Raw genomic sequence first — 13,279 nt, 5'->3', positions numbered from 1 at the left:
AAGGGCTCGTCCCTGCACTGCTTTGTCCACGCGAACAGAGGGTAATAACACCAGCGTCATCTTAAATGCATTACTGGCACCTCAGTGACTGTGTTTCCATGCATCAATAACCCTTTTAAAACCTGAATATTGGCAATAACCCGAATTTGCACGGCCATGTAAACACCAATAATCCCTTTGAATAACCTGAATTTGCTCATATTCCGGTTTTTAAAAACCCCAATATGAGCCCTGGGAATATCCCCATCAAACGGAACATGAACTTGTTTTCTGCACATGCTCTGTTCACAAGGAATCCTGGTCTTTTGAGTCCAGGAAGTTCTTATAAACACGGAGAAACACAAGACCAGATCACTTTTGGAGTGAGGAGGAGACTAATCACTTCATAAATGTAATGAAGGATATGAACATTTCTGCATTTGTAGACGGTACAAAGAACTGGGATAGCCAGATTTAAAAGGTGAGAGAAAAGTTGGGCGAAGCAGCATTTGTTTTGAATTTGGATACAGGAAGAAGAAGTGGAAATGACGGTAATTACATCATCACGTTCTCCATGCCTCGTTTCAGTAACTGGAATATTAGCAATAACCCGAATTTTGACTGCATGTAAACGTAGTCAGTGTTGCTTCACGGCCGCCCAGGGCCAGCATTGCCACCACTTCAGAGTATATGTGGTGTCCCAAAAGAGTGCCATGAATCAACCTCCCTTAAAGGAGGCACAGAACACAGAAATACTGGTGTGTGTGAACCATTTACATGCATAGAAAGCCTTAGTATGAACAGAATCAGGTGCAATAACAATAACAGGTGCAGCTTAACAGTTGTCCCAGCACACCCTGCAGTCACCAACACCGTTTTATTTAAAAAAATACAATGAGGATGGTAAGAAAAGGAACATGGACAGACTTCTGGTGCATCATTTCCACTCAGTAGTTGGTTTGATAACGTTTCTTTCTGAGTCACTCCATCCAGCTGCAAGAGGAACGGCTGTTCCAGAGAATATATCTCTCTCATCGTCAGGAATTATTGACCATGAAACAGAAATATAGTGTAATAAACCTAGTACAGATCCTTCAGGAACAATGAGGACATTTGAAGTAAACTAAACTCAGTCAAGAACTGCTGTCTTGCAAGAAAGGTATTTCACATTCAGGTGCAATTCTTCTATCATTGTGATCCTGCTGCACATTTCATTTGTTTTGTTTCACTGACCCACCGACAGCCAGTTAAACATCCCTGGCTTGGACTTTCCTGGGTATGAGGGAGATTTATGCAGCCAGGTCATCAACTCAGCTGTCTCCATGACAACCGTATCTGTGAGGCTGGATTTCAAATTCAAAACACACAAGGTGTTTTTAAGCATTTTATCCACAAATATTGACGTCTCCAAACGTCCTTAAACACGCCGTAAGATTGAATCAGTGGAAAGTCCAACAGCTCCCCCTGCAGGCTGAGATGCTGCAGTGCAGGGAGACTGCTGGCAGACGGGAGGAGGAAGAGTTCTCATTTCCATCCGTTTCCCAGCGGGGATCCTCTTCGTCCTCCTCGTGCTTCAGGCATCGTTCTAGTTCTGCGGCTGTCGGGGCAGCTTCCTGCGGTCCTTCGTGGCGTTCCTCTTCCTCTTCTTGCTGAGGAAGTTCTCCAGCTTGCCGCTCTTCTTCAGCTCCTGGTATTTCTCAGCCAGCTGCAGCTTCTTCTTCTCAGCTGAGCAAAGAAGAAAAGACGAAACAAAGACGTTTCCAAACCGTTTGTATAAAGAGTGTAAGTAGATGAAATAACAGTTTAACATTTCTAATGGTTGTCTGCTCACACTTGTCCAAATGTTTTCACAAGTACATTTGCAGTAGGGCTGTAACAATACACTAATCTCACCATACGATACATGATATTGAGGTCACGATACTATATGATATTATAGCAGTATTTTTTTAACAACCTTGAATGAGGAACATATGACTGGAAAAAATTGTCTTTTATTTGAAAGACACAAAATACAAAACAATGCTGTGCGTTTGCCCTATTGTTCCAGTTTGTAATGCTTTATAACTGTTTAAGTTTTAAAGAGAAAGCCAGGCCAACCATTTTCCACAAACTGAACTAAAAGTAAATGTCAGGTTTGCATTATGATCTTCAGTTTCATACAAGTAAAAATATTTACCCACAAACTGAATAGTTTCTCTCATGTATGATTTGACTTTTTTCTTTTCCAGAAATTTAACAACTAAAATTAAATAAATAAATAAAAGTAAATAAATACATACAATTTTACATCATAAAAGAGATTGATTCATGCTCACCTTATAAGTGTAAGAGGAGATTTATTTTTGTTAAGAAGGTTATTTTGGTAATTCAGGGTTCATTATTTTATAAATATATTCAGTATATTCTGATGTAAATCAGGGACTATGATGACACTAGTCAGTTTATCTGTAGTGATTAGTCTGTTTTAGATTGGGCGGAGTGATACGCCACAGTACGGCACTAGGTGCTGTGTTGATGTTCTAAAATCCTACACTGTTGAGGGACATTAAAGTACACTGGAACTCAGCAGAGGTTTCCCCGTGTTTATCCTACTCAAAACGGGACTAGTTTCTTCTGAGCGGAGGAAGATTTTGGTCCGCGGGTCGAGGCGCAGTCGTTACTAGTCAACACAATAGATTAATATTAATAACCCAATATCAGATACAGTTTGTCACCTCCACGACACGTATTGTGACGTTTTCGTATCGCGAAATTTCGTGGCACGAAATATTGTTACACCCCTAATTTGCAGACAGACAGACAGACAGACAGACAGACAGACAGACAGACAGACAGACAGACTCCGTCCTTACACTTCTTGAGGAAGAACGGCTGTGTTCCCTGATTGGCTCTCTCTCTCTGCTGCCTCTTGAACTCCAGCTCCCTCTCTCTCTTCTGCTCTCGGCTCTGTCTCGCTCGCTCCTGGTTCTCCTGTAGAAAGTCACGTGGGACAAATTTAACACAGACCCCCCATCTGGTACACTCATGCATGTAAGTGATGGAACCAGGACAGATACAACCCACAGAAGAAGCCATTGTGTGAGCATTTTCCTGGGTTATTCCCTGGGAACTGGCTGGGAGATCTCAGGAAATTCACAAAAGATGTTGGAAATCTGTGTTCCCACATTTAACCCCCCCATGAAATGTTGGGGCTGCAGCGCATGTGTGATTACGTCTCCATATTGGAAACTGCAGTGTCCTCCACCTGCTCATATTATCACTGGTTCAAAGGAGGCAGGAAACAAGACACGGATTCTTCCTTTATCCAGAAGTGCAGTTGTTTCCTTTTCCACCGGACGTGAAATGCTTACAAAAATGAATTTAGTCTAAAGAGACTACATTTTAGGTTCCAGAGTTAATGCAGAAACTCACCAATCTCTTCAGCAGGAACTGCAGCTCCTCCTTCTTCTGGTTGCTCTTCTTCGTCTTCTTCAGCTGCTTCTTGACAACCTGCACACAAGTACATGTTCACAGCTTCAATCCAGGTCCACAGCAGCAGTGTCTGCACTGAAGCGGCTCCCAACGCGCCTATATGGGTAGAGGGATGGAAGGTCCCGTAGTTCCACCCATGTTCAAACATTGATATGATAATATTAGAATAAATACCATGATAGTAGCAAATTGAAGCAAGTGTTTGCATGACTGCTCTCCGCGGCCGTTTAGCCGAGGAGTTGGTGAAGCAGCACCACATCATACCAGGTCCCTGTAAGCCACTTGGTATGTAAAAAATTTTCTTTTTCTTTTTTGCACACCCTACTCTTAACCTCTACTCTCCGCGCTGTACAGTCTCTTGCCAAGAACCACTTCATTTGTCACTCCTTGCCATTTATAGTATGTTTTTTGTTTTGTTTTCATCTTTGTTCTTTTTTTGTCTTTGCTTCTTGTCTAGATACTTCTGTTACTTTTCCAATATATCCATTCTTTTTCAATGTTTGAACCCAAATTATTCGTTTTGTTTTGTGTAAAACCTCCTGAGTTGAGGTTCATAAAAGGGTTGGCATAATAAGCCTTGGCTTCAGCCTATACCTTTTCGGTGCCATTTAATATATTGGACCTTTTTTTATGTTGTATTATGTTGTATCCAAATGGACCGAAATAAAAACTCAAAATCAAATCAAATGTACTGAGCCCCCCTGAGCCACAGCTGTCCATCCACCCATCCACTAACCTCCACACATCTCGCTCCAGGCATCTGGCTCCAGGCCGCAGGTCGGCCCAGAGCTGCTTCACCAATAAAGATGCCCAAACCACAACAAAGAAATCCTCAGTGTGGAGGTGGGACCGTACATTGACCGACTAAAGTCCTCAACTCAAGGCAGCACCAACATGGAGAAGGTATTCTGCCATTCGCTTATCTAACGGCGCTTTTACACTAGTATCTACTCGGCTCTACTCATATCAGCTCGGCCTGGTTTCTTTTCCACTACAATTCAGCACCTGGAGCAGAAGTAGGAGGTTGGAGAAGCTGCTGTGACGTATTTGATTGTGTTTCTAAACGGAGAAGACAACACTAAAGATGTAGAACCTGGAGGAGATGATAGATGTGCTGTTGGGTCTGTGGCTTGTGTTCGATGTCAGGTTAAAAAATGAGTGAGAGAAACTTCAAGCGGCGATGCTTTTCTTTTGTTTGTTGACAATTGTTTGTTGACAATATGTTTGTCTTATTTTTTTTTGTTTGTGCTGTCATGACCGAAAATAAACTGAACTGTTTGTCTTACTGCTGCTGAAAAGTCAGCTGGAGCCGTGAGCAGCTCTGAAGAGACAGAGCTCCTGGTAGATCTGGTCCAGGAGTCAGCAACCCACGGCTCTAGAGCCGAATGCGCTAGGGGACTAGGGCAGCTCTTTAGCGCTGCCCTAGTGGCTCCTGGAGCTTTAAAAAAAAAAAAAATGTTTTCCCTTTTTTTCCTTCTTTTTTTACTTTTTCCTTTCCTATCTAGACATTTCAACCTTTTTCCTGAAATTTTGACTATTTCCTTGACATTTCGACTTTTTTCTCAACATTTTCGACTTTTTTCTCGAAGCGCATAATGAAAAATAAATCTTCCCCCAGTTATAACTAATATAGAAACATGCAGCATGTGTTGTCTTCATTCTAAGGCTGATACAAGACTTTTTCATTTTTTGCGGCTCCAGACATTTGTTTTTTGTGTTTTTGGTCCAATTTGGCTCTTTCAACATTTTGTGTTGCCGACCGCTTATCTGGTCGTTCCTTATCTCCGTCTAGATCTTTTTAATTCTCTCCTCAGCACCAGGTTTATGAACATCTGACCCTCAGAGTTGGATCATCAAACAGATTTTTGCTGTCGTTGCTGGTTGAATAAAATGAACAAGAATCCGTCAGAGTCTCTTTCTCTGATTTCCTCCTCCTGACTCAGACGTCTGACTCCAACCCCCCGACCAATCGGTGGCCTGTAGTGTGATGATGTCAGATACAGCCGACTCAGCAGCTTAGAACCTCGGCAGAATAGATACAGAAAAGTATCTACTCTAGTTAGACCCCTAGTGGAGAAGAACCAAACCGAGGCGAGTGGAGTTGGGCTGAGTAGGTTCTAGTGGAAAAGCACCACAAATCCAGCGGACAGTTGGAAACCTCCCACTCCCTCCAGGACTCTGGGGGGTGCAGAGCTGATCCTGCATTTCTCCGTTCTGCTTCCATTCCAGTGTTCTCACCTCTTTCTCTCTTTGTTTGATGTCATTGATGAACTTGTATGTCTTCTCAAAGATTTCGGGTTTGTATTCTCCAGACAGGTCGTCGAACCGAGGATCTCTCAGTGTCTGCAGCACAAACGACAAACAAGCACGTTCCATCAAACAGGGACGTTTCTGTGGGAACAGTCTCCGTGCACCAGGCTCTCTTCACCCACCTGTTTCTTGACGGGGACCACCTGACGGAGGAAGGGGGTCCGCTTCTTGGCTGAGATCTCCACGGGCCTGAAACCACAAACACAGACTCTAACAATCTGAAAGAGGTGGACTGGAAAAGGTGCTTGTACGGGATGAGCCAATACTCCCAGAGCCGCCCTTTCCTGCTTTGAAGCACCTGACCCTGCCTTCACACTGAAAGCATCACGACAGCCGGCTGCCATTCATTGTCTATGAAAACGCATGGCAAGAAGCGGCGGGACCGGCGGGAGCAGCGCGTCAATTTGAAGTTGAAAAATCTGAACTTTATTTAAATGAGCAGCAGCGATGCCGAGGCAGCGTCCAATCACAGACCGGGATTCCTGAAGTGAGAAGCCTCAATGCAGATTGTACTTTCATGTACACACAAACGTACACTCATTCACATGCATACATGAGCAGAGCTGTGCACTAACAAACTTATTCTATCAGGAATTAATATATTTCATCCAGCAAACTGACATTTTTGCTGATTTGACTGCCGTTTTTACCTGAACTGATCATGTGAAACACATAACTGATGGTTGAGGAGCTGGATGGTCCCAACGATTTTATTTACTACATTGATCCAACGAAAAATAATTAAAACCCGTGCTTATTAATCACAAAACACAGGTTAAACATCATGACCAAATCCGCTCCGACCCTCTGTCAGTATCAGCGCAGACAGACTGCAGCTTCGCCTGAATTATGGTTCTGCGTTAAATCGACGGCGTAGGGTCGCGGTGCGGTGTGCGTCGCTGCGTACCCTACGCCGTCGGCTCTCCGTTGGTGTGACGTGGAATCATAAATCAGCCACCGGGAGCAAGGGCTCCCTGGGTTGATGTTGATCCAGAACCAAACTTGTTAAGGAGCATCAAACTCACTCTTATCTACGAGGAAATAACGCTAAAATATAAAGAAGGCGTCCCAAAGTGTGATCTATGGTGAAATAGGAAACTGAAGATGTGTACGCTATATGAGTAGACTATATACACTGTTCCCTCCAGTTCTGCAGCACCCACTGCAGCTCTAGCCCCGCCCACTGCAGCTTTAGCCCCGCCCACTGCGGCGTTAGCCCCGCCCACTGTAGCTTTAGCCCCGCCCACTGCAGCCGTCGACAGTACATGCCGCTTTCAGTGTGAACGCTCCAAACAGCGAGATGCTGGCGTCGGGAGATTTTTGACTCTTTCAGTGTGAATGCAGGGTAAGAAGACGGGGAGGTCGGTGGCCGAGGTCCCGCGCAGACACACTCACCTGTTCTTGTTGAGTCTCTTCTTCTTGCTGGGCTTCTGACTCTTGCTGCTGCCGTATGCAACCTCGTTGTAGACTTTGGTTCCCACTTTGTTCTGTAGCTTCATGATGTCTTCAAAGGACATGGTGGACAGTTCTAGGGGGAGACGAGAGAGCACAACGGGTAACGGTTGATTGGTAAACCTTTGCCTTTAGGCCCTCACTGGGAAAACAGACCAAGAACACGACCAGGACCAACACAGACAGAGCAGGGCTGTTTCTCCCATGAAGGAACTGTTAGAAAGCCCACACTGTTTATGTTGTTACTAGTTCATAGTATTTTATATCATTCATTTTTCAATTGTTGGTTGAAATGTCCTACGTCACTGAACTCACCAGACTTTACCAACGGTCCCTGAATGCACCACAACCGTCGAGTGAAGGCAGTTTACTTTTTCCTTCACGTGGCTGCAGATAGATGGTGCCCTTTTCTTCGTCTGTTTTAACTATCCACCTGTTTTTTTAGTTTATTACTGTGTGTAGAAGCCTAAAGGTGAGCTTATTGACATAAGGTGAACTGAACGCCAGCATGTTTATCCGTTCACACTTTGTTTAAGCTACAGTTAAATTGCTATTATGTAGGGGTGTGCAAACAAGGGTACCTCACGATTCAATTTGATTTCGATTATTGGAGCTTCGATTATTCGATTCTTCGATTATAACGATTGTCGATTCGATTCGATTATTGGTGCCACGATTCTTCGATTATTGTGATTTTTAATGCTTTTTTCCATACAAGATTGATTTTGTCTTCATCTGTGGCTACATTTGTAAATAAATAGCCAATCAATTAACTCAGTTCCTCTAACACTCATTAAGTAAATAACAAGGTTGTTTGAACATTTGACATGTATTTTTCAAAGACACAAAATAACTTATTTTATGACTATGTAAACATTTGCTCTTTGACTTACTTAACTTTGACCAGGGAAAGCTGCACTTGCATGAGAGCGCCCTCTATTGGCGGAAACCACTGAAAACGGTCAAGCCCTGGATTTAATGAGTTCATTAATTCAAGTAAACAAGATATGTATTTCCATCAAATTTATTTAGTGTAAACATATCTGCCATATTTCAAGTGAACAGTAAGAAATGTGCATTCTTGAAAATGAAATGATTCCGCAGCTTATTCAGTCTGGAATCTGGATAGGATAACTTAAAAAAAAAAAATATTTTTTTTTTTACTGGACCATAATCGATTACAAATCGTCACGTGACGCATCGCGATGCATCAACACATCGATGAATTGCACCCACCTCTACTATTATGTAGTGTATTAGTTATGCTACTATGTTCATTTCTATTGTTTATAAACCTCTTTGGAGGTGGTGTGTTAATGTTAATTGGTCATTTGCTGTATTATTTGATTGATGAATACATTAATGAAACATGTATGTTATGTTATTTACTTATATTCTGGTTTCGGTATATTAATACGTTTTTCTCTTGTTTGTATTGTTACAGTTAAATAAATTAATCTGACCTGGAAATCCGTTCCCGTGTCCTTTAACTGGGACACACATCCGTACCGTGCCGCTCTAAACCAGATATTTCCTGGAGACCCCAGTTCTCCTTTTTAGGAACATAAGTCATTCATAAAAGAGGATACTTTAGAATTCTCTGTAAATGAGTTTTGATTTTAAAATGCATCCGACTGTAGCGCTGAAGGGTTTTCAAACTCTATTTGATCAACTGTTTAGTTTGGTTTATGTACAAATGGTTGAATCCACAGCCCCCGCTGACCAATGGCATGCAGCAGCAACAATCATTCACCAGGTGTGAACTACTCAAAGATCTATCAAAGATTATGTTCACACCACCTGGGTGAGGTGGCCTGCATCAGACACAGAAAGTTGATGCTTTAATAACTGTCCTTTGCTGATCCCACTCTGGATATACTGTGCACCTAAAATGTGGCCAGGCAAGAGGAATCAGTTATATCAGATATAACAGAATTAATGCGGTACTAGTGCTGGGCGATATATCGAGAATTTAATATATATCGATATATTTTCAAACGCGACATGGTACGAGACAATATCGTTTATATCGATATAGTTTCTTTTTTTTTCAATTTTGATATAGCTTATTTTGTGACAAATTGACTTGAATGTTTTATTCGAGATTTGCACAAATGTTTTGTTATTTGCACAACTGTCAACCTCAGTGGAAAAGTCTGCCTGTTACTGTCTACATTGTATTAATTACACAGTGTATTTTAATTTAATTGTTATGCAGGAAAGGGATATTTGTTTTATTTTATTCAAGAAGCATTTTTATTCTATATATGCAGGCAGTTTATTTTCATTTAATTTGTTTTATACATTTTGATATTGTGCAGACCTAAAGGTACCTGTGTGACATTTGGCACGAGGCTTTGTATTAAAACTGACTGTTTTTTTAAGGGTTTGCCTCAGAAAAAAGTGAAGCTAACAGAGATGCTATGCTATAATGCTTTGGGGGAAACCCCAATTATGGCACAGAAATAATATCGATATATATCGAGTATTGCCATTCAGTTAGAAAATATTGCGATATGACTTTTGGTCCATATCGCCCAGCCCTATGTGGTACGTTTCCTATGCAAATGCACTTGGCTTTGCTGCACCAGAGTGCTGCAGAAATATATATCTATATATGGCTGGGTGTTCCTCTGCCATCCCCTGGAACTGATGCCACCAATAAAAGCTGCCATCACTTCCATTCTGCACCAGTCAAGTCTCCCACTTCACATTTGGTCTCATTTATGTGATGTTTTATGTTGTCTATGCATAAAAAACACAAATGCTTTGAAGTTTAGATTAGAAGTGGACAAAGTAAATGGTAATGCAAACATGTTCAGTGTCCCACCGAGCAATCTCTGACACCAGAGTGATATATTAAATATACATGACCATTAGTGACTCCATCTGTGAGCAATAGGCAGTGAGAGAGCAAAGCATGGGGGGGGTCACAGTGAGGCTGAAAACCCCACGCAGGGTTGTGACGATGCTGTGCAGCCGACAGACACAATAAAGAAGCAGCAGCAACAACCGTGGCAGCAGGAAAAGTTTGGACACAGCCTTTGAAGAAGAGCATGAATACACGCTCTAAATAAACATTGATGTGTGGATGGTTTGTGCTCAGACTGTTATGAGAACATGGACACATGCATCCCCAACACCAACCCTGAGTGAACAGATCTGAAATTATCCCCAAGTGAACTCACTTTTGTTCAGACCTGACCTCAGCGCTGCACATTATGGACCCTACTGCTCCGGACGCAGGTTCATACCAGGCAGAACATTTTACTCAGTTACAAAACAAACAACTCAATAAATGAACAGTTTTTTTTAGCTTCATTACATAGGATAGAGGTTTTCAGCTGGTTTTGTCCCAGGGATGACCATTATAACCAAGAAGCAACTCTGGGACCAGCTGCTTTTGACGATGTTTGTTTTATTTTGCACCTTGCTTTTAAATAAGAGTATGGGCCTATATCGGCTATTTATTTGCATCAGGGTATATTTTTATGTGCACCTTTTGCTATAAAAAAAAACCAAAGGTCTCCCTTGAGGCCAGGTATTCCTTGAAAAAGAGATCCTCGATCTCAATGGGACTAACCTGGTAAAATAAAAATAAATAAAAAACAGTCAATGAAAAATGAACAATAGGAAGCCAAGAGGGCTTATAATATTACAAAGTTCACTGTCACTCATTTTACATAATTTGGATGGGTAAATTATTCACAAAAATGAATAGTAAATGGAACATAAATTAAGTCTAAAGAATAAATACATTTTTTGTTTTAAATATAATTGTTTTTCCATTTACAATTTCACGGACCGCCTGAAATACCACCACGGACCACCAGAGGGCCGCGGACCACCGGTTGACAGTCCCTGACATAGGACATGTCTTTTGATTTTCATTCAAACATGACTCCTGGTTATTGTACTTTAACAAGAAAATGGTATAACAGATTTTTATAGAAATGTAGTTTTCTGCAAAAACAGATGTAAAAAGTGTTCTTATGCTGCAGCTGTGGACGTCCTCACCGTTTCTGATGTCTTCTTTTGTGTGGATCTCACTTCCACCGCCACCTTCTGGGTCTTCATCATCTTCTGTGTCCTCCTCTGAGGCTTCGCTACTTTCACCATCTTCATCTACCTCTTTCTCACCTTCATCTCCCTCTTTCTCACCATCATCAGAATCCCCCTGTTCCCCTACATGTGATCCCTCTTCTTCTTCACCAGCTTTAGACTCCTCCTCATCTGTGCCTTCGGATTGGTCCTCAACTTCTTCCCCTTCTTCACTACCTTCAAACTCTTCTTCGTCACTATTATTATACTCCTCCATCCCCCCGCTTGGTCCTCCTCTCTTGACTAACAGGGCATAGTTCTTCTCCACATCCGAGTCTTCATCGCTGTCACTCCCCACATGCTGCTGCTGCTTCCCCTTCGAGACCAGCGAGTCCTTCCTCTGCTCCATCTTCAGTTTTGTGCTTCTGGAGGAGGAAAACAGTGTATTTTTAAAACAATGTGTTTCCTACTGCTATTTCTGAATCATAAACTGATCGAATAAATCATTCTGTCTCTTCCGGCAGCTCGCAATTGACTCGTACTTTCATCATGGGCCTATTAGGCAACTACAGGACTGTCTCAGAAAATTTGAATATTGTGATTTTCTGTAATGCAATTACAAAAACAAAAATGTCATACATTCTGGATTCATTACAAATCAACTGAAATATTGCAAGCCTTTTATTATTTTAATATTGCTGATCATGGCTTACAGTTTAAGAAAACTCAAATATCCTATCTCAAAAAATTTGAATATTCTGGGAATCTTAATCTTAAACTGTAAGCCATAATCAGCAATATTAAAATAATAAAAGGCTTGCAATATTTCAGTTGATTTGTAATGAATCCAGAATGTATGACTTTTTTTTTTTTTTTAAATTGCATTTCAGAAAATAAAGAACTTTATCACAATATTCTAATTTTCTGAGACAGTCCTGACCTGTATATTAGCCTTGAATGTCTGGGTAGCTATCACTAGATTATTATCTGTGCTAGATCGTCGCGAAAGTCATATCCACAAGTTAAATTTAAAAAAAGAAACAAAACCCAGCTTTAACTACGGGTGAATTGTCCCGGCAATGTTAGCAGTGACGCAAATAGCCAGCGATTAGCAACCAAACTCCATACAAAAAACCCACATCAATCAGTAAAGTCAAAGCTTACAAGTAGTTTAATACAGAAGAGCTGCTGAAAATGAACATTATGAATCAAAAAGAGACACACTTGCTTTCGGCATACATTGCGTGATGAAAAAGGTTGTGAAAATAAAGATCTTCATATCCAAGGTAGTCATTTTAGCTTCCTTGTTTACAACTGCGAGCACGGCCAACGTCATTTTCAAAACAAGAATATTGTTTTTCCTAGTTAACAAAGTAAAGATTGGCTAGCAGCACCATGCCGAATAATCTAAAATATATTCATGAATTCTTGCAGCTCATTTTATCTTATTTTTTTTTTTCATTAGCAGATTTATTTCAGTAAAAAGTGAAAAAGATCGAAATCAAAATATTATCAACGGTAAAACGTGACGTTATCTGATTCTGACAATCCAACATCTCTGCAAAAGAGGTTCCTAGTTCACACTCTCATGGAGTAGAAATGTGTTTTAAAGTCACTCTACCTGGTAAAACAGTCGTTAAAATCAGAGCTTGCCGAGTTGCACTAACAGCTCCATGCACGTGTGTTCATGTCTGCGGAGGAACTACCGGAAGTAGTATAAAGCACTTCCGGTTGAAAAATAAAAGTCTCACTGCAGTCACGTGACATTTTCCATCAGATGAAAAACTACGAAGTTATCAGTGTTTAATGGATTCACACACGCTTTTTCCTCCAGACATGCTGGGGTTTATTACTGTATGTTGTATATCTGTTAAACTCACCCAATACTACTTTGAATTGCATAAAAAAATACTTTTTTGTTGTATCTCTGTGATGGATTGAGGATGTCATCTTATTTCTTTCCTGACAGCCGTGCTGCCAGTAACTTTGAGCAAATCTGAATACATGAAAAAATGATTTTCTT

The 13,279-nt window shown here is 41.1% G+C and overlaps 1 protein-coding gene across 1 annotated transcript; it reads right to left on the bottom strand.

Moving 5' to 3' along the window:
* Positions 1–252: 252 nt before the first annotated feature.
* rrp36 (ribosomal RNA processing 36) lies at positions 253–12,963 on the bottom strand. The gene is made up of 8 exons (XM_061726464.1): positions 12,878–12,963; positions 11,233–11,681; positions 7,159–7,291; positions 5,886–5,952; positions 5,692–5,796; positions 3,394–3,471; positions 2,835–2,952; positions 253–1,704 (listed from the first exon to the last, which is right to left on the bottom strand). The coding sequence occupies exons 2-8, from the start codon at positions 11,663–11,665 to the stop codon at positions 1,565–1,567; spliced, it is 1,074 nt and encodes a 357-aa protein (XP_061582448.1). The 5' UTR covers positions 11,666–11,681; positions 12,878–12,963; the 3' UTR covers positions 253–1,564.
* Between the last annotated feature and the right edge of the window lie 316 nt (positions 12,964–13,279).

The sequence above is a fragment of the Cololabis saira genome, chromosome 1 (assembly GCF_033807715.1).
Source record: "Cololabis saira isolate AMF1-May2022 chromosome 1, fColSai1.1, whole genome shotgun sequence".
In the NCBI taxonomy this organism is placed as follows: Eukaryota; Metazoa; Chordata; class Actinopteri; order Beloniformes; family Belonidae; genus Cololabis; species Cololabis saira.
This window is presented reverse-complemented; position numbering and strand designations above follow the sequence as displayed.